At 38.1% G+C, this 25,123-nt stretch overlaps 1 protein-coding gene across 2 annotated transcripts in view; it reads left to right on the top strand.

Annotated features, from left to right (window-relative positions):
* The window catches only part of PRKCA (protein kinase C alpha), a 2,412,375-nt gene that overhangs the window by 1,791,427 nt on the left and 595,825 nt on the right, over nt 1-25,123 (top strand). The window contains exon 9 of one of the 2 annotated variants that reach the window (XM_044085102.1): nt 17,984-18,007. The exons of the other annotated variant lie outside the window; for it this stretch is intronic. Coding sequence (XP_043941037.1) covers nt 17,984-18,007 — 24 coding nt within the window. The remainder of the gene's footprint in view (nt 1-17,983; nt 18,008-25,123) is intronic. 2 annotated transcript variants of the gene reach the window in all.

Below are 25,123 nucleotides of genomic sequence, written 5' to 3'. Positions count from 1 at the left end.
TAGAACTGTGAGTCCCATAGTTCCAAACATGTAAACACAATCAATAGAAGAAAAAGCAAACTGCTAAATTGACTGTTATTAAAGCTGTTTTTGCAAGATGGAAGACCTGTGCACCACTCAAAAGGGGGAGGGCCGTATCCTGCACGCAGTCATAGTATATATTTTTGAAATCGCTGTACCTCAGAGACAAAAAGATTATCTAACATGCAGTCATGAAAAAAATATTCACTGTTAGTTGTCACTTCTATTAGTCAAATTTCAATTCACTGAATTCATGGTCTGTAAATGGAATCTGTTGAAAAGTTAGTTCCTTCCTGGAAATGCATTAGATAATATCCCTAAGCATTGTGGGAGTTTTGCCTCACACACCTCTGTGCTTTGTCCCTGAGGTCACCCAGCCTTGGAAAAAAATGTATTGAGCCGCCCCATTATTTATTGATGTGTAACCTAGATGGTACACATGCAGTCATCAAATGCCAAAACAGAATCTCTGTTTTATGTCTTGGAAATTTTAGAAATTAACTTTCTTCACAGTACATTCTAAAAGCTGTCAGCATGCCCTGCTGCATAGGTTATAGTATGTGCACAAGCATTATTGAATTGTTCATTCTTGTGTTGCTTATTTGGATGAGCAACTTCATTTTGTTAACTTTATTTGTGAGTTGTGTAACTGCCATCTTGTTCTAGTACAGCATTCAAGAAATTGCCATTAGATTCCAGGCAGTGTGCCAGTGTGCCCTATATGACAATTATGTTGCTAGTATGGCCTTCTGCCTTTTTGCATGAAGAATGCTAAAGTTACAGCCCAGGCATTTTTTCTAGCAACCCACAGAAAATAGCAAAAAAGTTTACATTTGTGAGAAGCATCAGATCAGGATACATGTAACTAGGGGAAGTGTTATGTTAAATGAACTGCTCTGGGCTGCAGTATAAGTGAACACTACTATTCCCAATGTGTCATCGTACTGATGTTCACTTTACATTGTCAGTGAGTTGTCAAAGAAAATGCAGTACTGATACAGTACAGCTGAATGAAGAGGCTTAAGAAAGAATTGTTCACTATTACTTCTCTGATTGAGAATATTGTACGACTGTTCCCCAGACTTTCTTTCTTAATGTTTTGGCTTGTTGCTTCATCTCCAGACAGTTTATCATTATCTTATTTGGCGTAAGGTGATTTCACAAAACATACATGTAATAATTTTTTCACACAATAATGAGCAAGGTTGTTGACTATGACTGTAAAATCAACTTCACAAATTGCATGGTTAAGAAGCCATTAGAATGTTTAAAATACGTTTACTGGGTGGTACAGTGGTACTTAACATAACTGCCTTAGTTCTTAGTTCTCCGATGCATTTCCCTTGTTAGATGCTTTTTGTGTGGAATTTGCATGTCTTCCCTGTGATTGTGTCTTTATTCTTGGTGCTTCAATTCTCATCACATTCCAAAGATATGCAGTATGAGATTTGACGTGTGTGTGTATTTGTGTGTGTGTGTGTGTGTGTGTGTGTGTGTGTGTGTGTGTGTGTCCGTCCGTGTGTGTGTGTGTGTCCGTCCGTGTGTGTGTCCGTCCGTGTGTGTGTGCGTGTGTGTGTGTGTGTGTGTGTGTGTGTGTGTGTGTGTGCGCGTGTGTGTGTGTGTGTGTGTGTGTGTGTGTGTGTGTGTGTGTGTGTAGTCCTTATGTGGTAGACTGGCATCCCATTCAGGCAACAATAGTTTCTCTGCTGAGTTTGGAATATGCTTCGGCTCCACCTTGATATTAAACAGAATAAAGCCAATATGACAGAATGAATGAATGATCGAGTACTTCAGCCTCCCCATTTTTTTCTCGTTTCTATTCCTTTCATGTTTCATGGTCATGCCTTTCTTCTTTATCATCTTACCTTATTATCCCACATTATATTTGCACAAATATGAAAACATAAAGTCCATTTTAGAACGCACAAAATGCATGATTCATAATTTCTGGCGAACATGTTGTTAAGCACACAGTATGCAAAGCTGTGAGACTCCAACAGCACTTTTGTGGTGTGCTCAGATAGTGCTGAGGTGTAGAGAATGTTGATGTAGCTTGCAGGTGTACAAATCCAGCAGTATGTCAAACAGTTAAAGTTTTCAAGTTGGGGGCTGGTATAAGGTGCTTATCTCACAGTCACAAGCTACAGGGGTTGAGTCACAGCTTTAGAAGGATCATTGGCTAGGCTTAAAATGACCCAGAAGCACAGCTAGCCTAGAATGAGCTTTCAAAAATTAATTACATCTGTGTAGTTCTGCAAACTATTTTGGACTGTAACTTAAGAAAAAAAACTTTAGCTACTGATATAAATAGGTGAAATTTACATGTGTTGTTGTTTGTCTTTTCAGCTTTTCCTGGTTAGGGGTCACCACAGGGGAACTCCGGTCCGCTAATGATTGGCAGTCGATTTTTATGGTGCCGAGTTGTCAGCCCGACGCCCAACTGTGTACATTGTTCAAATAGAGGGATTATTATATTGTTTATGTAGAACCAGTTTCACATAACTGCAGTCATAATGTCACTATTTTGACCATTCAGTAAATGTAATTTTGTGTTGTTTGAGACTTGCAAAATCCTGGCAACTAAAGAGGAATTTGAAGAGGAACTAGGCAGGCTAGAACTGTCTTACAGGCTAAAAATAACTTCATTTTCTGAATATCATGTATATACAGTAAGTCATCTAATGGTGGCAGTGGCATTCAGAAATGGAGCTTGTCCAAGTCTCAATATCTATAGCACTAAAGGGTCTGTTTTACCAAATCTTGACTACCCAGTGCCCAAGTTAGCATCATACAATCCCACTGCCTCACTTAACCATTGCTGTAGGACACTGTAAGGAGTCAAGTTAAAGCAAATTACACCACTCCTGGTGTTTGGAATTTGCAATGACTTGGAGAAAAGGGGAATTTCCTTTAATTGGTGCAGGTGCCTCACATCAGTGGTGCAGAATGCAACATCCACAAAAGATGTCCCGCAGCTGTAATTATTTATCTATTGCACAGCGGTGTAGAAAGTGATAGAAAGGTGTCTACATTTGGTAGGATGTGGAGTGAGCAGCACTGGTCTGTTATAGTAGACCTGTACTAATTTATTCTGGTTGATCTGAAACCAGTGCAACTTGTACCATCCTAAAATGTCTATTTTAATAGTTTATCTTTTTATTTATGTTGTATATGGTAATATCATCGCATAGCTGTATCCCTTTTGCCAAAGCCAGATGACTACCAATTGACCATGGCACTAACCTATCATTAGTTTACTAATAATGTAACCAACCTACCATTAGTTTACTAATAATGCAACTAACCTACCATTAGTTTACTAATAATGCAACTAACCTACCATTAATTTACTAATAATGTAACTAACCTAGTATTAGTTTACTAGTAATGTAACTAACCTACCATTAATTTACTAATAATGTAACTAACCTACTATTAGTTTACTAATAATGTACCTAACAGACCATTATCCTTGTTACCTCTTGTAGCCAAATTTCACAGAAAAAATACTCTACAATCTGAGAATCCTCTCCAAATCAGTTAACCATTCAGATATCACAGTGCAAAGTACACTGCACAAACCATTCATTCTTTGTTCTTGTATCACAATGCAAAGTACACTGCACAGACCATTCATTCTTTGTTCTTGTATCACAATGCAAAGTACACTGCACAAACCATTCATTCTTTGTTCTTGTATCACAATGCAAAGTACACTGCACAGACCATTCATTCTATCTTCTTGCCCTTAAACTGTAGTAATATGTACCCAGTGATTTCACTATACAATCCTCCTTTTACACCTTTATAATACAACTCAAAAATTACCACAAAAGCTAATTGAATGTATTTGCTTTTTAGCTAGCCATATCACCCAATGTCTTGATTTCTCAACTTTCAAATTTCAGCTCTCATCTCAGTATCTCATACCTGTTTTGATACGATTTGTTTGTCTTATTTTTTTTTTTATCTTCTAGTAAGTGATTTTTGTGCTTTATTTTTCACTGTGTGCGCAATCTCTTCAGCCATTATATTGTAAATATTTTGATTTCCTTCTTTAGGTTGCTGTTGCAGTACTCTAAACTGTTGGGGTTATCTCACCAAATATCTTGGATGTCTGGCTGGGGGTACCATAGCCAGTGCATTTAATAAAGTCTTACATCCAATGCATGACCTACACCCAGAGATGTCAGGGTACTTGAGCAGCAGTACGAGTGTAAAAGCCCCAAACTATCTCACTGCAAGTTGGAATCACGGTCTTGCACCCATCTGTCTGTTCAACATGTGATGGCTGGGATTTTGTACCTTCACTGCTTCAGATAACTTCCGGATTGGGGAACCTTACTTGTTTTTTCCTAAATGTTTTGTAATATTAGTTCTATTAGATGTGAGCTAGGATTGGAAAGTTTGATTGTGATAGGTAGATTCCCTGCAAGGATCTATCTCCACTCCTAGTGCCGTTTTTGCCTTGGTGCCGAACACAGTTATAAAAATTTCAGTATATGCCAATTGTTTGCACCAAAAACCCTGTGATTGCACCTTTCCTCCCTTGATACTTATTTGGAGATTCAGTGCCTTAAGCACCTCTCCCAAGCTAAAATGGCAGATCCTTTCACTCCTGATGTCCAGCTCATTTCGAAGAAGTTTAAAAGACCTTGGCCTGATCCTGTGACTACCCAGATGGGCTCAGCCTTACCCACTAAAATTTTGTAACCCACTGTATATTCAGCTATTCCTCAGGCTCCCGCTACCATGTCCCCACTGGAAGCCGGTATGGTGTCTGATTCCCATGTGTCCAATTTGACTGATCTTACTGATAGCAATGAGAAGGAAGAACCTTGTCTTATCCTTTTAGAAGGGCTCAAGGGTTTTCCACAAATATCATTAAGGGAAGAAGTACCTGGTTCATTAATTGAGGTATGTCTGGTCAGATCCACCATGGCTTCTTCAAGTTGACATCGCTCTTAAGAAGAAAAAGAAACAAAAAAAATGTTTCCTCTACCCCGATGTTCCAGGAAAAAGCATGGATGGATTTTTCACAAGGCATATTTAAGGCGATCTTGGATCTCAGATCATCATCTTTTGTCTCTTCTACTCCTACGCCTGCTGCTTTTCACAAGAGATACCTGGAAACTCCTCGGAGGAAGATGAGGCAGCGTTTGATTCAAATGAATGATCTCTGGTTTACACTTCCCAGATTCACTCCTCTGGTCAAATGGCCTCTGGTGATGAGGCCATCTTATTCCCTGATTTTCCAGTAGATGAAATCCCATTTGAAGAAATAATATGTAGTATGATGAAGCATTCTGAGTAGGAGTCCAGACAAATTTCTGATGTACAAAAAGATATTACAACTTGCTAGAGGTATACTCCCCTGAAGGCTGTTCTGGATGCCTTTGTATCCACTTCCTGATTCTCAACTCCCAACACCTAAAAGATCTGATACAGTTTATAAAATGACTGAGGATTTAAAGTTCCTGTAGAAAACCCCTTTGCTGTATCCGCTTGCTTTTTCTGTCTCTGTGGACAAGCCATCCAAGCTTTTACCTACAGCAAATGCCTTCCCTCAGATAAAGATAGCAGGGAAATCGATCTGGAAAAAAGGTAAACTCCTCCATTCTGGCATTCAGATCTTTGAATTATCAGACTCAAATGACAAAATATCTACTGGGTCTTCTGGCTAATTTGAATAAGAGCCTGTCCTCCCTGGAAGTTCCTGGCATTAAGCAGCAGGCTATTTCTATGGTGGTTCAGGCTTCCACAGGTTGCTGGGTAATAGCATGAGGTATAGCTGTGATGCAGTGAAAGCTTCTTCCAGAATGGCTGCTACTAGAGTTGTCAATAAAAGGTATGCATGGCTTTGCTGTCATTCCTTACCTGGGGGCATTAAAGCCTAACTGTTTAACTTCTCGTAAAAGCAAGGTAAGATTATGTAGGATTGTAGACAAATTTTCCTCACGTTGCCCCCAGGTATCAGAGTAACCACCCAGCTAAGCCCACCTCCTCCTCTCACAGGGAATCTAGACCTCCACACAGGGGCAAGAAAGTGTTTAGAAAGAAGTCTGAATATAAACCAGACAGAGATTCTAAGTTTGGGAGGCCTCCCAATCCAGACAAATCAGCTTGACTACTTTCTACCTCCTCCTGACTACCTCAGTCCATCTCTCCCTCAGTCAAAAAGACTAACCTTGTCCCTTTCAAACTGGCAGCTCAATAGATCCTTTGTGTTATTCATCAGGGTTATAAAATGGCTTGGAAGGAAATTCAACCTTTTAAGGGAATTCCTCCACTGTTTCCCAGTAAGGTAAAACTCCTATCTCCTATCCTTCAAGCCCTGCTCAGCCAAGGTACAGTAGATACAGCATGTAGGAGGAGCGTTTTCTATTCTAGACTTTTTCTAGTACAAAGAAAAGAAGAATGGATACCTGTACTGAATTGTCCCCTCCTCAATACCTTTCTCAATGTTGTCACTTCAGACTGGCTTGGCCTTCATCCTTCCTCTGACCTTCCTATTGTCTTTGGATCTGTAGGATGCCTATCTCCACATCACCATCCACCCTTCCATCAGGAAACATCCATGCTTTTCAGCTTGTTAATCATACTTTCCATTGTCTGCTTTACCCTTTGGATTGTCTGCAGCCCCCAGGGTATTCACAAAGTGCCTTACCCCAGGTATCACCTTTTGCAGAAATCAGGGAATTCAATTATTCCCATATATAAATGACAGGTTAATATAGATACCAACTCAGCAGACCCTTCTTCAATATCTCATCTTCAGTATTTCTCTCCATCAGAGTCTGGGATTCACGATCAGTTTAAAAAATCGACTCTGAAATCTACCCAATACCTGGTCTTTCTGGGCTACAGACTGGACACAAAACTTATGCAGACTTTCCTCTCATTAGACAAGGTACAGAGCCTCTCCACCTACTTTCAGTCTCTCTGCCCCCCTCCCCCAATCAGGACTGTGAGATTCATGATAGCAACCATACCCATGGTGCTCTTTGCCAGACCTCATATGCAAAAGATTCAATCGTACCTGATGCTATCTGGTCCCAGAATTCTAACCATCTTGACATCCAGATCCCACTCCTCTCCTTTCAAAAGAAAGACCATCAGTGGTGGATATCACAAGTAAAAACATCAACTCAGGCCTACCATTTAAGTTGCAGATACCTCACCAGGAACTGCACACATATGCCTCAAATGTAGGCTGGGGGGCATGGATAGGCTCCTTAGAGTCCAGAACCAATGGCCATCAAATCAGAGGACAGAACACATCAACCTGAAGGAAATGCAGATTATGATTCAGGCATTATAGATTTCCTCATACCTGGACTTCTGGTACACTCAGAATTTTCACAGACAACACTACTGTCATGTGATACATAAGCAAGCAAGGGGGGAGGTCTTATTAGGTATGCAGTTTGCCTCTTGCAGCATGGGAACAGGTCATATGAGAAACATGTACCTCCAATTGGTTTACATTCCTTCTCAGGACAATGTCCTGGCATATGTTCTAAGCAGATCAAGGGAAAGCCTTCACAAATGGATGCTAGAGTGGTCTTCCTAGACATAGTCCACAAATGGGGTATCCCACAGATAGACTTATTTGCCTCCATCGACAATGAAACAGGCAGCTGCAGCTGTTTTGCTCCAAAACTTCTTGCCATCAGGTATGGAGGATGGATGCCATGCCCTTTCCTTGGAAAGGGAGATTTATATATGCCTTTCCTCCCCTGCCACTATTGCAAAAGATCTTGTTAGAGTCAGTGAGGCATTCCAAAAATCTTGCTAGTGACTCTCTTTTGACCCAGGCAGCACTGGTTCCCCATTCCCTATCACCTTGACAAGTTACCCCACAGAGTGTACAACAGTAAAAGGGCTCACTACTTCACTCAGCCTGACCATATGGATGATTGGATTCTGATCTCTTTCAGACACCAGTTTTCTGGTGATGTACTACAGGTTCTTCAAAGGGTAAGAAAACCTACCACTGGAATGTCTTACATATTCATATGGAAAGGATGTTTTGTCTGGTGTCATGCTAGAGAACAGGGTCCTATACAATGTGGGTCTCCTACTATTTTCTCTTATTTCTGTGAGCTACTTAAAGCCAGTCTTGCATACTCATCAGTCAAGGCCCACTTACTGGTCATTTCCACATGCTTGCCTCTGAACACCCTCTTCTTTCCAAACTGGAGGTAAAACAGTTTCTTAAAGGCATCTTTCATTTACAACCTCCTAGGAAAGCTATTCCACCACCTTGGGACCTTAACTTTGTCCTTGGAAACCTCACTCTTCCCCCATTTGAACCAGTAGGGTTTGAACCAGTTCCTGCTGCATTCAGATTCTGTGCTTGGAAAACCATACTTCTAATAGTCCTTACTTCTACTAGAAGAGTTTTGGTGCTCCAAGCCCTGATTGCAACCCCTCCCTCCCTTATTTTTCATAAGGACAGAGCGTCTCTGAGGACCAACCCCTCATTTATGCCTAAAGTGGTCATTGAGCTATCTTTCAATCAGGCCGCCAGTATTCCTGCCTTTTTCCCTAACCCTCAGAACAAGGGAGAGGGAAACCTTCATTCTCCAGATATACATAGGCAGCTCAAATTTTACTTGGACTAGACCAAGTCTATCTCCAAGATTGACCAGCTGTTCTTCCTTTCAAGAAGCCAAGTTGGGAAACCTGGTTTCTAAATGAAGTATTGATAACTGGATTTCTAAGTCCATTTTCTTTTGTTACACTCGCCATAGGAAATGTTTACCTCCTGCTGTAAAAGCACATTTCACTAGAGCAGTGGCCTTTTCTGGAGCATTCTGTAAAGGTATTCACATAAGAACCATCCTAGAAGAAGCAACTTGGTCTTCTGTAAATACCTTTACCAAGCACTATAGGGTAGATGCCTTCTCTAATCAGAGCTTCCTTTGCCAGCTCAGTCCTCTGTGGATTGATGGACAGCTCTCCTATAACTGATCCATCCACCTTGTACCACTCATAAAGCTTTTATAATCACCAAACAGTTTTGAAGACTGAAAAAGTGATCTAAAGAAAGACACAGTAAAGGTGTATGAGAACTTACTATAACAGTCAATGTCCTAGTGTTTACTGTTGCAGTATTCCTTCCCACCCATCCACCCCCCTTAGGTGTCTTTATCTTCGTTTTGCCCTTCTTCGCGTGGACCAAGAGACAGCTATTCTCTGCCTTCTCCCTTCTAAACTGACTTTTTCTCTCCTGTGTCTTCTAGTATCTCCAGTTCTCCTGGACTTAAGGTACTCTGAGATTTTCATGTTCATACATCCACTTATGTACACTTACACCCACGGGCTTAAGTCATACATCAGACGTGTGGCTTTATGTAAGCTTTTGGCTTTGGTACACCAGCTGGATGCCCAGGCTGTTTGGCAAGACAACCATTTGAAATCCTGCAATGGTGATCAGTAGGGTATCTACAGTTATGCTACATTCTTAGACAGCTCTACTTTTTGTTAGTTTTTTCATTCACTATGTACTCTTATAAACTCTTTTCTATTTTTGTGAGTTAATTCAGTAAGCTGTACCTGCAGATGGTCAAATGTGATCAGTGAAGTACCCATGTACACAAATGTAAACTAAAAATAAAAAAATAAATTCCACTATATGTCTAGTCAATTTTACAATAACAATGTAACAAAAAGAAATAAAAACATTTGAGCAAGTATGACAAATGGATGTGGATAGATTTAAAACTACCTGATACATTAAAGCCTTTTTTCATACAGCTGGAGTAATAGAACAACAACTGCTTATTATTATTTATAGTGAGGGTGTTGCCCCCCTGCCATTTATGCAGGAGGTCTGGGGCCCTTCTATCCTCTCTCAGATATAAGAGCAATACTGTTGTTTTTTTTTTTTTAATGTTTTATAAGCTACTTGGCTTGTCACAACTAAATAAATAAGGTTAATTACATCTGAGGTGGCAAAGCCCCCAGGCTGAGTTATATTGTTTGGCAATTTTTTCATTGAGTTTGCTGGCCATCACCAAAAAAAAAAAAAAAAAAAAACAAAAACAAAGCATACGTGAATGCATTGGGTTAGGATGAATTTGTAACCTACCTGACAAACAGTATTACAGCTTACTGTAATATTTGTATTTGCAGCATAGTTCTCATCTATTTGAGTACTTTTTAACCAGCAAAGTGAGCTATTCCTTCATTGAACTATGTTGTTGAAATATCTGGATGATATTGAAAATGTAGGCACAGTCGTAAGTAAATTCTCAAGTAACAAAAATGTTGACTACCTCCATAGAGAACAATTTTTCTTTCTGTAAGTTTAAGCTGAATGTAATTTTATTTCTTATTTACAGCTAAGTTTTTTAGTGTTTGCTGCATTTGACAGCGGCAGTGAACATGCAACCTTGATCAAAGTCTATTCAGTTGCATTAGCTCACCTTAGATACAAAATTGAAGATATCTTATGATTCCTCAACCAAAAAAAATAGCTGAACCATCAGATAAAGGTCCATTCTGTAAATTTTAAGAAACATTGATGTTTGCCTTCTAAACAAGGACTTGTTCCCTATATACTCCCCCATGTTTGCAATCAACCCTGTGATGTGCACCACTGTTTAGAGTGAAAATGTAACTCAGATGAAGTTTCATATTATGGAAATGTATGTATTCATAGATTCATAGATATTTCAAAGCGATTGAGTCTTATTGAGTCATTTACGTCTCCCAATATCCTCACATCATACATTCTTTCTCCAGTGGGGACCATACCAGTCAATCCTGGAGTAGATGTATGGAAACCCATTTATGGAAGGTTATATTTAAAGAAAGATAGTGGGTCACACTGCTTAGCATGCAGGGGAAGTTTGTTCCAAATGTGTGGGAGGTGCTGGTTTATAAACCCATCCCACCACAATATTTTTTTTATCAGTTGGGAAAGATTTAGATCTAGACTGGCTCTAGTATTGCTAAAGCCATAAACTTATGGAGATATAGGATGTCCAGGACAAACAGGTCCGTAATGGCACAGTAAGCAAGAGAGATCTCCCACTTCTGAAGTCTGTAAGTCACTTTACGTGATGGAGCTTCCAGCCTCTCCTGATAACACTGGAACTTTACACCTGTGATCTTTTTGGCAACAACCTTTGACATCATTCTAATTGTTTGATATCTTTAGTGGTCAGTCCTCTCAACCTCTTAGAAAAAGAAATTTGGACAAAGCCAAAATGATGGAAAGACAAAAGGCCAGAATATCAGGGACAGATTTCAAATATACTTGTAAATTGAGAACAGTTAGAATAACAGGTTTTGTATTAACAGTAACCCAAAAGACGGCACTCGCAGCAACTAAATAACCAAAATTAGACAAAAACCAGCTAACGCCACTCGCTATGTAGTCTTGAGAAACCGGTGACTCCCTCAACAAAAATAGTAACCAAGGTACCAATAGTTCACTTCCAATAAACGATAGCAGCAGCACCCTTATGGCTAAAATCCACAATTTATTATAAAAGACGGTACATACACAAAAAACAGTTTAGCGCTTTCACCTGTACACAATGCAGGCTTCATCAGAACTGACTTACATCTTTGATTTAGCCCAGTTTAAATTACTTTTCTGGCACCAAAACAGAGCTCACAAATTTAAAGACACACTGCACCAAAACCTATCTACACAAATATACTACTACTACCTAATGCATGATTTCATAAAAACTAATCTATTCATAAACTATAATACAATAAACCTCATAAAATAAGAATAATATTATTAAATAAATAAATATATAAATAAGTTAATGACATGAAATGCAAATCAGAGTAATTTCAGAACAAAATATATGTGTATATATATATATATATATATATATATATATATATATATGTATATATATATATATATATATGTATTAAAATGTATTTCAACAATATTTAAGTCTTCATAAATATATAATGTTTCGTAATGTGTTTTAAAATGTTATTAAAAAATGTTATAACATTTTGTTAGTTAAAATATTGTTAGTTAAAATGTCTTACATGAGTAAAGGTTTAATTGAAATATTATCATTCAGGCCAGGATTGGTAGAGGTGTCCGTGAATAGTTGCCACCCCATTTCACGGAAAGATAGATACCCTTTACAGTCACCCCCTCTGGGGTATGACCTAATAGTATCTATAATACCAAAAGTAAACCAGTGATCCAAACCATACTGGTTTGTATGTCTATACAGAGCATTCCTGTCATCACCCTTTTTAATACAATACATATGGTCATAGATACGCTTATTAAACTGCCTCTCAGTCTTTACAATATAGAAAGCTGAACACTTAACACGTAATGCGATATAAACCACAAACTTAGTTTTACAATTTCCTTGTCTAAATTTAATGTAGGACCTAGAAATATTATCTAACCTTACTACTTCTTCGGTGTTGATCAAATAACACCAGTTACAACTACCACATTTCTGTGTATGTGTAGCTATATTTTTTATTAATATTGGTCCCTTCTCCAAAATTCTTTTTATATTGGGACCCATTTTGTTAACAAAATAAGGCCTATTACCAACTATATTGGATACATATGTGTCGGCCTGAATGATGTTCCAATTTTTATTTAGTATTTCTTTAACCTTGTATATATATATATGTGGTCCAAACTCAAGAATACATGCTCTACTTAAATTAATAGATTTAGGGGTAAAATTGTGTGTCACGTTGCTATTATAGGAATTTCTATAGGTTAAGCCTAATAAAGGAATCTATACACTCCCCCATCCCTTCACTACTTGTTTTTTTACCTTATCCATCATTTTTGCATCATACCCTCTATCTTTGAATAACTTAGTTATATATGTTACCTCCTCCAACATATTAATATATGACAATGTCATTCTTATTGCTCGAACTAATTGTCCCTTAAATATATTTCTCATCAAACTTTTGGGGTGATTACTAGAAAATTCAAGGTAACTATTAGAGAAGGTGGACTTCCTATGTATTCGAGATGAAAATTGAGTATTATCTTTGTAAATGAAGGTGTCTAAATAGGGTAAACCTATCTGACTGTGAGAACAAGTAAATTTGAGAAATGTACTACTAGAATTGATATAATCCAAAAATTGATCCAAACTCTTTTCACTACCTTCCCATAAAATGTAGATGTCATCCAGGAAACGAGAATAGTATTTGATATTTTTATAATATTCACTTTGAAAGATACTCAGTTCTTCCCAGTCAAGCATGACCAGGTTAGCGAACACCGGGGCGCAAGCTGCACCCATTGCTACGCCCCTTTTCTGTCTGAAAATTTCACCTTCAAAATAAATATAATTATGTTCAAGCACTATACTCATCATCTCCATGATGAGACAAATTTTGTCCCATTCATAATCAGCATACTTCTTCATACTTCTAACGAAAGCCTCTAGACTTTCATCTTTCGGAGTACAAGAATAAAGGTCAATTACATCAATAGTAACAAATCTTACACTTTCGTTAAAGGTATCAATAGGATATTGGGACAAAAACTCCCAAGAGTCTTTCACCAAATGGGGGATTTTTTCATATATAGATTTCAGCATAGTATCAATAGTCACCTCCAATGGGAAGGTTGTAGATCTACTGCCAGAGACAATAGGTCTAAAAGGCGGATCATCGATATTCTTGTGAATCTTAGGTATACCTACTAATGTTGCTATCACTGGATGTTCTACTCTTAGGTAATTATAAGTATCCATAGTTATACGTCTATCAATTAAAAATTCTTCAATATGTAAATTAATTCTTCTGTATGCTAAATTCTCCTCATTTAATGAAACCACTTCGTAATTGTCAGTAGAATGTAATATATCAGAAATCTTAGAAGAATAAGCCAACTGATCATGCAAAACAATACCCCCTCCTTTATCAGGCTTCATTACGCGAATTGTTCTGTCGTTCCTTAACTCATTTAGAATTGTCTCCTCATCTTCAGATAAATCACTTTTAATTTTTTTACCCCTGAGTGTGTTATTCAACTGATACAGTTGTTTAATTACAGACTTCTCAAACACTGCTATAGTTGGATGGCTGACTGGCATAAAAGTACTCTTCTTTTTCAAAATGATAGGACCATTTTGAATATTTTGTCCATTCCCTTCCTTATTATTAAACATAACAGCTAAATTTAATTTCCTAGTATATAATTTAACTTGACTGATATTATCAACCAATTTGAAATTAGTGGTAGGAATATATTTTAATCCCTTAGAAAACAGGTTGAAATGGGATATACTTAATTCTACATCCGTATAGTTATAAATATTAAATTGTTTATAGCTATTAATAACTCCTACAGTAGTAATATCTGATCGAATATCTATAATTTCTTCATCTATCATGTAATCATGATCTATATTCTCATTTGCCTTTGATTTTCCATTCTTTACCATTAGTGTTGTTGAGATTTTTTCCAATTCCCTCCCCATTTCCAGTCTCTTGTCCTGCCTGTCTGTTTTTCCAAAAAATGTGAATTCCTATCCGTCTGATTAATTTCATCTTTCTTTTCATAATAATTAAAATCATATCCATCCTGAGTGTTATAACTCCATTGATAGGCAGTCCCACTGTTGTATTGTTGAATATCCCTCTTCATTTTAATACTTTTTCTCTCAAAAGCTTTTTTAGCATTAGATTCAGCCACATTAAATTGTTTTGTATATAATCTTTCCCACTGTGTAAATAATAAATCTTTTAAAATCACTTCATTTATTTTTTCAACCTCTTGCATACTCTTAATTAATTTTTCATCATTGTATTTTATCAATAATTTCATATATTCAATACCACAGTTATCAAAAAACAAATTAAATTCATTAGTAATATCTTCGTTAATATCAATACCCATAGGGTGCTTAAAAAACCTCAAACCCTTGGGTATAATATTAGAACTGATACATTTACTCAGATATGCATTGTCAAACTTCAATGATTTAATCAAATTAAGTTTCTTTCCAAACATGTAAATAATGTCCTTCAACGACCCTTTAGGTACAAAATTATCAAATAAATCATTGTGCACTTTTTTCTGGTCAAATTCACAGTCTTTGTTCAAAAATACTTTCAACTTATTGATATTACCACTTTTGTCAATATTGTCCATTCCACAACTTATTTGTGTACTTCCGGTACCTTTATTATCAGTAACGGTATGGGCATAGGTTCTCACCGGTACTTTTTTCTTTGGTTTAGTACCTATCCTTTTAGCTTCATCATTGGTGTCTTCACAGGATCTGGACCATTAATGCATAAGATGGGACTGAACTGAGTGGGAGTTGTACCTTGTAGGACACTGGTACAGGGTCTTTGGCTTTAGTAAAGGTATTGGTGTAGTTTTCCATTCTTGGTTTTGTAATGTGCTGCCTTCACATTTGCACCATTTGTACTGTTGGATCAGATTTACGACTTTCAGATTGTTGATGATTCAAAGACATACAATATAACTGTACCGTGTATTTTCCCATAATTTCATTTGTGTTATTGACATATTAACACTTCTGATATACTTATTCCATGAATAACTAATTCAGTTTTGGGCATCCTGGAACACCATACTTTATTTTTGTTTTTGTTCTGTACTCATCATTTATGAAGACCTTAAGCAGGGTTGTGCCAGCAGTGGTCTCAGAGCGACACTGCTTTCACCTGTGACTCTTCATATGCTACTGCATTCCCAATCACATCTCTGCTGTTACTATTCATATCATAAATAAAGATGACAAAATCTCAGACTTTGCAAGTGCATGAAAATGCAACAGAGTGTAGCCGCTCTGGTGGAGTAGAGGGATTAAACCCTAACTGTGGCCCAGCCAACCTGGGTTGAATTAGCAACTCAGGCAAATGACAGAGCACTGGGGAGGGATGGGCGTTCAGTGATGATGCTCCCTAAGGGAAGGCATGATCCATAGAGGGGAGTTGCCCCTGGGCATAGCTGATGAGCATAAGGGTGTGGGGAAGGTTGGTAGAGCATATAAACAGAACCCCCCATGAATGGAAGCATAGACAGCCAAGCCCCAGGATGCTGTTAGGATCCTTGAACAACCCCACCAAATATTGGAATAGATTGGGTGGCAGAAGGATGGCTGTAGACCTGGCATGGATGTAGCAGACTGGATGCTAGGCTGTTACTATGTGGTCCAAGTGGACCAAAAAAAAGTACAGTAAGACAGCAATGCCCCCCCCCCCCCCTCCATGCAGTTGATGTATTATATACATTTGTTAACTAGATAAGCCTACTGGATGCAAGTGTGCCATTTTATAAGTGACCGTGGAAGCACTGTATAGTTAAGTGACTTGCTCAGAGTCACATATGAAGGTGAAAGGAATCAAACCCTATATCCTTGGCTATAGGAAGCAGCTTGTTAACAGGTTATAGCCTTAATCCTCTGCACTAAGTATCAGACTGAGTGCTTCACCCCCAGTACCCCTTACTTAGCAGAATCAATATCAAGGTTGCTGTACTTTAGTTAAAGGAAGTTTCCATTGCACAGACCTCATGCTAAAATTATGCACTCATTGGTAATTTCAGACATCTTCCTTGACATTGAGTGCATACTGTATTCTGAGTTAAAATACCATCTCTACTTACAGCATATTCAGATAAAACAAAACGGTCTGTGTGTCCATGACAAGATTATCCATTATGTATACAGGCTAAAGTTTCAAGTTCATAGCTTTTTACTAATCTTACGGTCACAAGAGACCATTAAGAAGATCAGCCACATCAATCAATATTGGTGAGACGTGGCTGAGTTTCTTTGATGGTTTCTTTTGGCCATAAACTTGGTAAAATATTCTGTGCTGTCTACAAGTTATGCAAAATAATAATAAGCCAACTTTATTCAGACTCACTAAACATCGGTGCTAGTGTTTGCTAAAGACATCGGATGCGCCACGCTATCGGAAAACGTCACGTATTATTTTCATGCATCATGGTTTTTCCAGATGTCTCAGAATTTGAGTACGTTTTAAAAATTGTGTGCGACATACTGCTTCATGTAGATCCCACTACCTTAATGACAGCCATGAATGAAACAATGAAAGAACTTTGTTGTGTTTTATACAGATGTTAACTTGTAAAAAAAAGCGATGACACTTCACCTGAGATGTTATTAAATGTTTTATCGTAAACCAGCTCTTTAACAGCGAAATTTGGTTGAATATATCTACATTTGATACCAGACTTGAAAGTATTTCTATTACAAGACAGAGACTACAAAGCCATATTATATAATACATTCAGCAAATACAGTTGAACTGTAACCCCTCCGTTTGGGGTTTCCTTGATAACATTTGGCTGTATCTTACCATTGATTCTTTCAGGCGATAGTTGTTGTTATTAATCCTTTTTTTTATATTATAGGAGTTTAAACATTTTGTTCACATTTTTAAATGTGTGCTAATATGAGGTGAAATGCCATGTGACTGCATTAGTTACTGCTATGCATGCCTTCAAACAATTTATTTTGGTGAAATTTTATAAAATAGATTTGAAAAGGCAAAGCCATATGTTGTTTTTTTCCAGCTGTGACTGTATACATGTCTACATTTCCTTCTTTTTTTGTAGGTGCATATGTTTCTTAGGAGAATCTCATCTCTGTACTAAATTTGCCCAAAAGATGACCTACCACTGCTGTCTGCATAATGCTGGTAGAAATTAGACTTGAGACATGACTGCCATTGATACAGAAGGAAATGGGATTGGTAAATGTATGCATGCATTGTTAGCAGCTATGGAGAGAACACGTCCTTGCGGGGTAGAAAGCCTACCTTTAAAATACTACTCAGAATCCAAAGGAAATAGCTCAGGGCCCTTTTAGAAGCAAATAGACATTAACTAGTACAGCTTTTCTTGTGCCAAGAATTTAGTATAAACATATTTTTCTGTCATATGCATATAATGATTGTAACTTACTATATGTGGTTTCAGGTTAACAGCATTGACTCGAATAAGGTGCGTCCATGCCACAGGAAGTAAGACAGTGTGCACGGTTTGTTTTTCAGAATGCCGTGTGTGTCCATGTGGCTGCAGATTTTATGCTGCTACATTCCAGATTGTTTTCTGCTCGCTTCTTTTCTTCAAGTTGTTCGCTAGCAAATGCAATTACAGTTCAAGTCTTAGATTTAGAGTTCTCCACCAACAAAACTCAAAACCGTAACCAATCAAGGTTTGTTCCATTGTGAGGGGATATCACATGATGGGTACGAACACCTTAATGGAGCATTGTGCTGCTAAATACCTTTTGAGATTTGGCATGTGCCCCGAATGGGTGGTAAATATTAGGGGATTTTATGCAGGAAGTTCCTGGAAAAAAACCCTCTGGTGTATTGGCATAGAGAGGTGGAAAACCCTTTATCTTTGCTTGAGGTTGCTTTAGCTTTTGCCTTGCTTTGAAATGAAGCTGTGAAAACAACGGGAAGCAAAAGTAAATCGGGTTTTGTTTCCTGAAGAAATGCAAGGACACAACAATGGATTTACATGCTGCATTTTCCGCTTGTGCTGTGGCACTTTTACAAATATCAGTTTATTAAGAATAAATGCAAAGAGCAAATTCTGCGGTGTGAGTAGTTACTTTTGCATTATAGTCGCTGTCATGTTAAAGTATTTTATCATATTAACACAGTCTGTACTTGATTTTATATTGATAAGAAAGCATTTTCCAGTGTTTTCCGTCTGTCTGCTGAATATCACTTGTGGACTATGTAGGCCGAATAGGATCTGTAGAAAGAAAAGAAGCTGCATAGTATACAAGTCAGCAATACAGTCTCTTTAAAAAGTTTTTTTTTTCATATTTTGCTAGCTTTTGTACAGTTCTTAGCTTTAAAAACAAAATCAGAAAATGCATGTCTTTCACAATAAAAATGCTGTAAAGGATATTATATTCAACCCAGGGAAGCAAATGCTGAATATTTTGTAATGTTTATCATCATAATAAGATGAATTAGAGCTTAAGAATGACAGGAAATGAAACAGCCTAAAATGTAAAGCTCAGGAAAGCGTTGGCCGTAGGTCTAATTTTTCTAAATGAATAGACATATACTTTTTCAGTTGGGGGCATTAACTTGGAGGGAATCATACTCCCTTTTTCTCCTCATATAACAATCTGACTCTGAGATGGCTACAGTTTGGAACATGAGGACCCCCCCCCAAAAAATAACAATGACTTAGCTCATGTAGCTAGCATTTTAAACAGGTGTGCATTATCTCACAACATGATGAGTCCTGGACATTGGGGAATAATACTTGTTAGTAACATTAGTGAGAAACAAATAAACACAAGCTTGTGCAGAAGGAAATGTTAAGATTCCTTTGATTCAAAACCTGCACCCTCACATCCAATTTCCCCTCAGAATAGATAAGCTGTTGCATAGTTAAATCATACAGTTACAAGTCTGCAAATATAATAACCATTTAGAAGTATGTAGGTGATTAAATACTTGATTTTTTATGGTTACAAACTCTAAAACAGAGACATGGAATGGATTCATATACCTCTTATGCATTTGATTTAAGTGTATGCTGCATATTTTTTCTGATTTTTGATCATGTAAAAAAAGTTGGTGTAAGCCCAGAAATTGAAGCACTGACCAAACACACTGCCATCATGGTATTTGATCATACAACCATACAGTTCATGGCTCACAGGTCTATGTGAGAATGAGAGAATAGAGTCTGTAGCTTTTACATGTTTATGTAGATCATTGTGAGGAGTTACAGATTCGACGATGAGTTAATAAAATAACAGGTGATGTATGCTGTATCAGCCATTGCTGTCACACTACTGCAGAAGTCTACAACTGTAGGTGGTCCAAGGTGCCAAAAGTGACATTGGAAGAGCTCTAGTGCCAGGGCAGTCAGGCCATGTCAGACCAGTGTAAGGTCAATAGTGTTATACAAACATCTTTATTTAAAATGTGTAGGAGGGATGTCTGTGACATCAATCACTGAGACTGAACTTATGTTACTACTAGTCCTCTTGTCACCTTGCTTTGGCAGGTTCCTTCCACAATGTAGCTGAGGTATATTACGAACAGTGGATTAAATCCACCGACTAAGACAGCCATGTATACTGGTGCCTTACGCAACACTCACAAAGTACTAGATGACCAAGCTCATGATTTGTACAGCTGTTACCCAGGTTATGGTGCCATTATTTTCCACTTTTTTAGCAGTACTGATGATGTAATCACAAGCACATCTGTTTCCCTGCACTTCCACACAGGACATGACAGTCAGATGTTTTTTGTAAAAGTATGTTACATAACAGCTGATGGAGCTGAAGGTCATCTCAAAGTTGAACACTCAGACCTCTTAACCTGCAGAGATGCTGCAAACAATAGTACTCCGTTCAAGACTTTCGTTGTGCAGACTGCGTAATGTATTTACTCCATTCCTTTTGTCTCCTGAAACAAACTCGCTAGGCTTTCTGAAAGCAGTTGATTTCTTTTTACTGTAACTGAAAGTAACTTGATTTTACTGACTGTGACCCAGTTGACCTGGGTTTGAATAACTTGATGTTACTATGACCCAGTTGACCTGGGTTTAATAACTTGATCTTACTGACTATGACTCAACTGATCTGGGTTTGATTAGTGGCTCAAGCAACTATCAGAGCAGAAGGGAGGGATGGGTGTTTACATCCCTGGGAGGGTGGGTGGTCCCATGGGAGTCTCCTACGGTGATCCATGGCGGAGGCTGGGGACTTCGCTAGTGGAGGCATGATCTAAAAGGGGCATCAGTATGAGAACAGGGCTAAGCTGCCAAGGGGACTGGGTGAAATGCTTGATGGGCGCATTGTACACCTGCCCCTTAGTTGTCTTCACTGGTTCTACAAAGGAGGGAGGGAGAAGCTGGATTGGTCATATAAGAAAAATATCCCCATCTTGAAGACAGACAGCACAACTCCACAGGTTACCCTAGGTTCCTTACTGGCCCCAACTTTAAATTCAAGCATTAGACTGGGGGTGATTGGAATGCTGGTAGACCAAGAGAAGGATGTCGGGCACTAGAACAGCTGTCAAAGTCACAGAAGAGGAGAAAAATAAAACAAAAATCAGCTGTCTTATATGATGTATTGATCAAGGATATATCAAACATTTTAATAAACTCTCCTTTAATAACACAACAATGGCTGTCCCTTAGTCGGCGTTTATAAAATGACAACTAAAATGTTTTGACATAAAATCTAAAGTCAACTTCTCTTCATTAGTTAAATAATGACACACTACCAGATGCTGATCTTTGTCGCCCAAGTCTTGACGGTATGCTGTCCTTAACCTTGTTATAGGCAGATTTCAAATCTGAGGACTGTGTTGAACATGGGATTGTTGTCTGGCAGAACATCCTGAGGATGTTCTCCATTTTGGTACTGGAGGGAGATACTTCTAAAAAACTTCATTGTTTGACTTATGTTTTCATGATTGACCAGAAGTAATGTAGGACACTTCTGACTGGTTTCTTGTCTTGGTGTAGCTATACCATCTTTATAATCACTTTTGTCACAAGCCAACCTTTTAATTAATTTCCTTTGTTTTATCTTTAGATCATCAGTAACCATTTGCAACTTAATGGTGAGGTGTTCATGATTAGGAAGGCTTGTTTAAATTATTTTAGCAGTCAATACTGCTCTTTCCATTCTTAGTTCGTAGGACTTCAACTCATTATAATATGTCATGAGTAAAAGTAACTGAATGCCTGTGTTGTTAAACATTTCACAAAATTGACCAAGAAAAGTATAACTAGACACATGCAACAACTGGAAAGCCCACAGAGATAGCTTACTAAAAGGATACAAGTTGTAGTTCTTTTTAACTTCTGTATATTCCTAGACTAAACCTGAAATTGGTCCATTGTGATCAGTTTTCTACTCTAGTTAAAAAAAGTATAAACAAAGAAAAAAAGGACAGATTTTGGCCCTCAAATGTGTTACTGATCAGTAAAAATATAAATAAAATGCACACAAGAAGCAGGTTAGCAGATGGAACAGCAAGTTTTCTTTAGGGACTTTGCACTCTGGATGGTAGGAACTGTTCCGTTTTTGCAGATTGGTCCTTGGCAGGGGAGTTCTGCTGTCTTTTGAGGCTAGTCATAGATAGAAATGAGTGACTGTGGAAATAACAGTGATGGTTAGGAGCAAACCGTAAAACAAGAAAGTGAGCCATTAATGATGGTCATGTCAATAGAAATACCACATTGAAACAGTAGCACAAATGGATAGTGCTTCTGGCTCACACCGCCTTCCTTTCTTCAGTGTTCAAGGTTGCAGGGCAGTGTTTCTGAGTGTGGATGTTTGTGTTTCATTTATTTTGGGAAATTTTCTATTGATTAGAAGTGTTTGTGTGATCAGATCATGTTCAACAAATTCATCATATTTATTGCATAGCCTCTGCACTCAAAGGAGTTGGGATTTTGGTAAATTGTTTTGACATGCTTGGAGTGATAAGAGCTGTAGTTTACAATGTTTTGGGGGTCGATGGATTTGTAATAAAGCAAAGTGTTTAAACAATTGTTACAGAATGACTGTGTAAAGTATAGAGAATACTGTTTCGCCACTGTAGCATTATATTTCATACAGGCTGGCTGTGCAAAAAAATAATCAAAAAGGACTACATTTCTTTTTCAGCAGGAGGTGACATTCACAAAACCATCTGTGCAATCTGTATACAATGTGTTGGTCTGAACAAAGGGTTTGTACACAGTTGTTGTTAAGACAAAGCAATGCAGGCAGATTTCACAAGTTCAGTGCGCTTTTATTTACTTTTAGGAATAGGCAAACTCAATGAAAAGCTTCACTTTCTATCAAAATCCATAAATTCTTATGAGTTATTCAGATTTCCACCTCCAGTAAAATACTCACAAGCCCGTGGTAAATTCAAGTACTTTTTCACTTTAGCCTTCCTGAACTTTTCCTACTCTTCTTTGGTCTTCCGTCAAGCAGTAAATCTACCAGCCGGCAACTGCCAAGTGTCCTAACCCCTGCTAAGGTTCTTCCTGTTCCATAATAATCAATCATCTGTGTCCTTGAGGGGTATAGACCTCTCTTTTTAACATGTCCACAGCATATGCTTTTACTTTGTTTCTGCTGTTTGCGCTGTTCTAACATAATATCTAGTGCAGACATCTCAGCTCAAAAACTATCCAATGTTTAAATCATAGTCATTGTCGTATGAAAATTTGTTCAGTAGTACAGAACTAAAACTGTATATGATTACGGTTTGAAAGGATCCTGTGTACACACACGTATATGTGTATATATCACAGGTAATCCTTGAGTCAAGTCTGGTATTCCATCTGTGGCCCAGAGGATGACAGGGCTAATGAGAAACAGAGTACAGCATTAGTCCAGATAAAATCACTTTAGATAGCAGATGTAGAAAAGTCTGTCAGATCCCCCTACCTGTGGGAGGAATAAAGATACCTTGTTGAAGTTTCAAGAAGTTTATCTAGTTAAGTAGGTAGATAGACGAGTGTTCTTGTTCTGATACATACATTCAGCAGGTCAGTTATTTAAAAGTAGTTACAGGCAATGGTGGGAGGGTCTGTGATCACTTCAGGGCATCATCCCTTGAAATCTTCTTTGAGATAGTTTTGTTTTAAAATTTTTATTCAGGTTCACGGATTTTTGCTATGCTGATCTATGACCCTAAAGCTGTGTAAAAGCAGTGTTGTGCTAGTTACTTATAAAAGTAATAAGTTACTATTTAAGTGAAAGTAATATGTTACTATTACTTATTACTTTTCTAAAAATGTAATATATTACTATTACTAGTTGCTAACTAAAGTACTTCCACGGTGGTGCAGCGGTAGTGTTGTTGCCTCACAGCAAGAGGTTCTCCCGTTCGATTGTCGGCTTGGGTTGGGAGTGCCTTCTGTATGGAGTCTGCATGTCCTCCCTACGGTCGATTGGGTATTAGAAAGACATGCGTTGAATGGGCGTGCCTTCGTTGAAGGTTGGGCATCGGGCTGGCAACTCGACACCATAAAAACCAACTGCCAATCGTTAGCGGACCGGAGTTCCGCTGTGGCGACCCCTAACCTGGAAAAGCCGAAAGACGAACAACAACTAGTTGCTAACTAAAGTAACTAGTTACTGTTGAGTTACTTTTACATGAGTATAGTTTATTAATTCTCATGTTCAGATTTACTCACATAGCACTTCTGTGTGAGAAGTACATGCTTACTGCACATGAATACAAGTGTATTAAAGTTGTATACGCAGTGTTACAATAATGATGAATAGCATTTTACAGTTTACAAAGTTCCACAGGCTAGTCTTTATAGTCCAAGAGTCACAATTTACTACTTAAACCAAAGTACGCACAGCCAGCAACACATGACCCATAAGTTACAATCCATCAAATTTTCAACAATGTGCATTAAGCTAATCTGCTAAAAGTAATGCTGAGGACGCAAAAATGCTTACAGATAATGTCATGTAGGTCTAATAAGACTGTTGACACAACAAAGTCAACCAATATATCACTTTATATAACTATTCACAATGACTACAAATTTCTGTTGGCTTGAAGGAGCAACTTTTCAGTGTTTGTCGGTAAGTCTATTTCTTCTTGTAGTCAGCACTTGATCACCAAGACTGAATAGGCGTTCAATAGGTGCACGAGATGGCAGCGCTGTATTAGTGTTCAGAAATATCTTCTTGACTATAGGATAACTGTTGAGAGAAGATATTTCTCTGGAAGGGTCAGCCAGATACATGTCCATCTGAGAAGATATGCTGACATTGGCTGGCGCCGACTCTTTGAAGCTGAAGAAGCTGTCTTTGGCAGTTAATGCAGAAGCTTCAGATGACTGACATGCAGGTTCATCCAGTTTCTGCCTGGCGTCAAGGAACAGAGCCTTGCCTCTGGGTTTCTACTTTTCACTGTCCATCCATTGCAAGCGGAACTGTGGATACACTATGCTAGCCAGAATGAGCTCCTCATACTCCAACTCCAGAAAGTGATTAAAGTGAGCCTCAATGCCTTTAACTAGCGGCACAACAAGCTTCACAGACTGCCTGACTTCAGACAACTTGTTTTTCAGGCACGTAATGTTGGGGATCAGGATTCC

Source organism: Protopterus annectens, chromosome 10.part0 (genome assembly GCF_019279795.1).
Source record: "Protopterus annectens isolate FY-2018-M chromosome 10.part0, PAN1.0, whole genome shotgun sequence".
NCBI lineage: Eukaryota > Metazoa > Chordata > Ceratodontiformes > Protopteridae > Protopterus > Protopterus annectens.
Note: the sequence above shows the minus strand (reverse complement) of the source record. Positions and strands in the feature narration are given on the sequence as shown.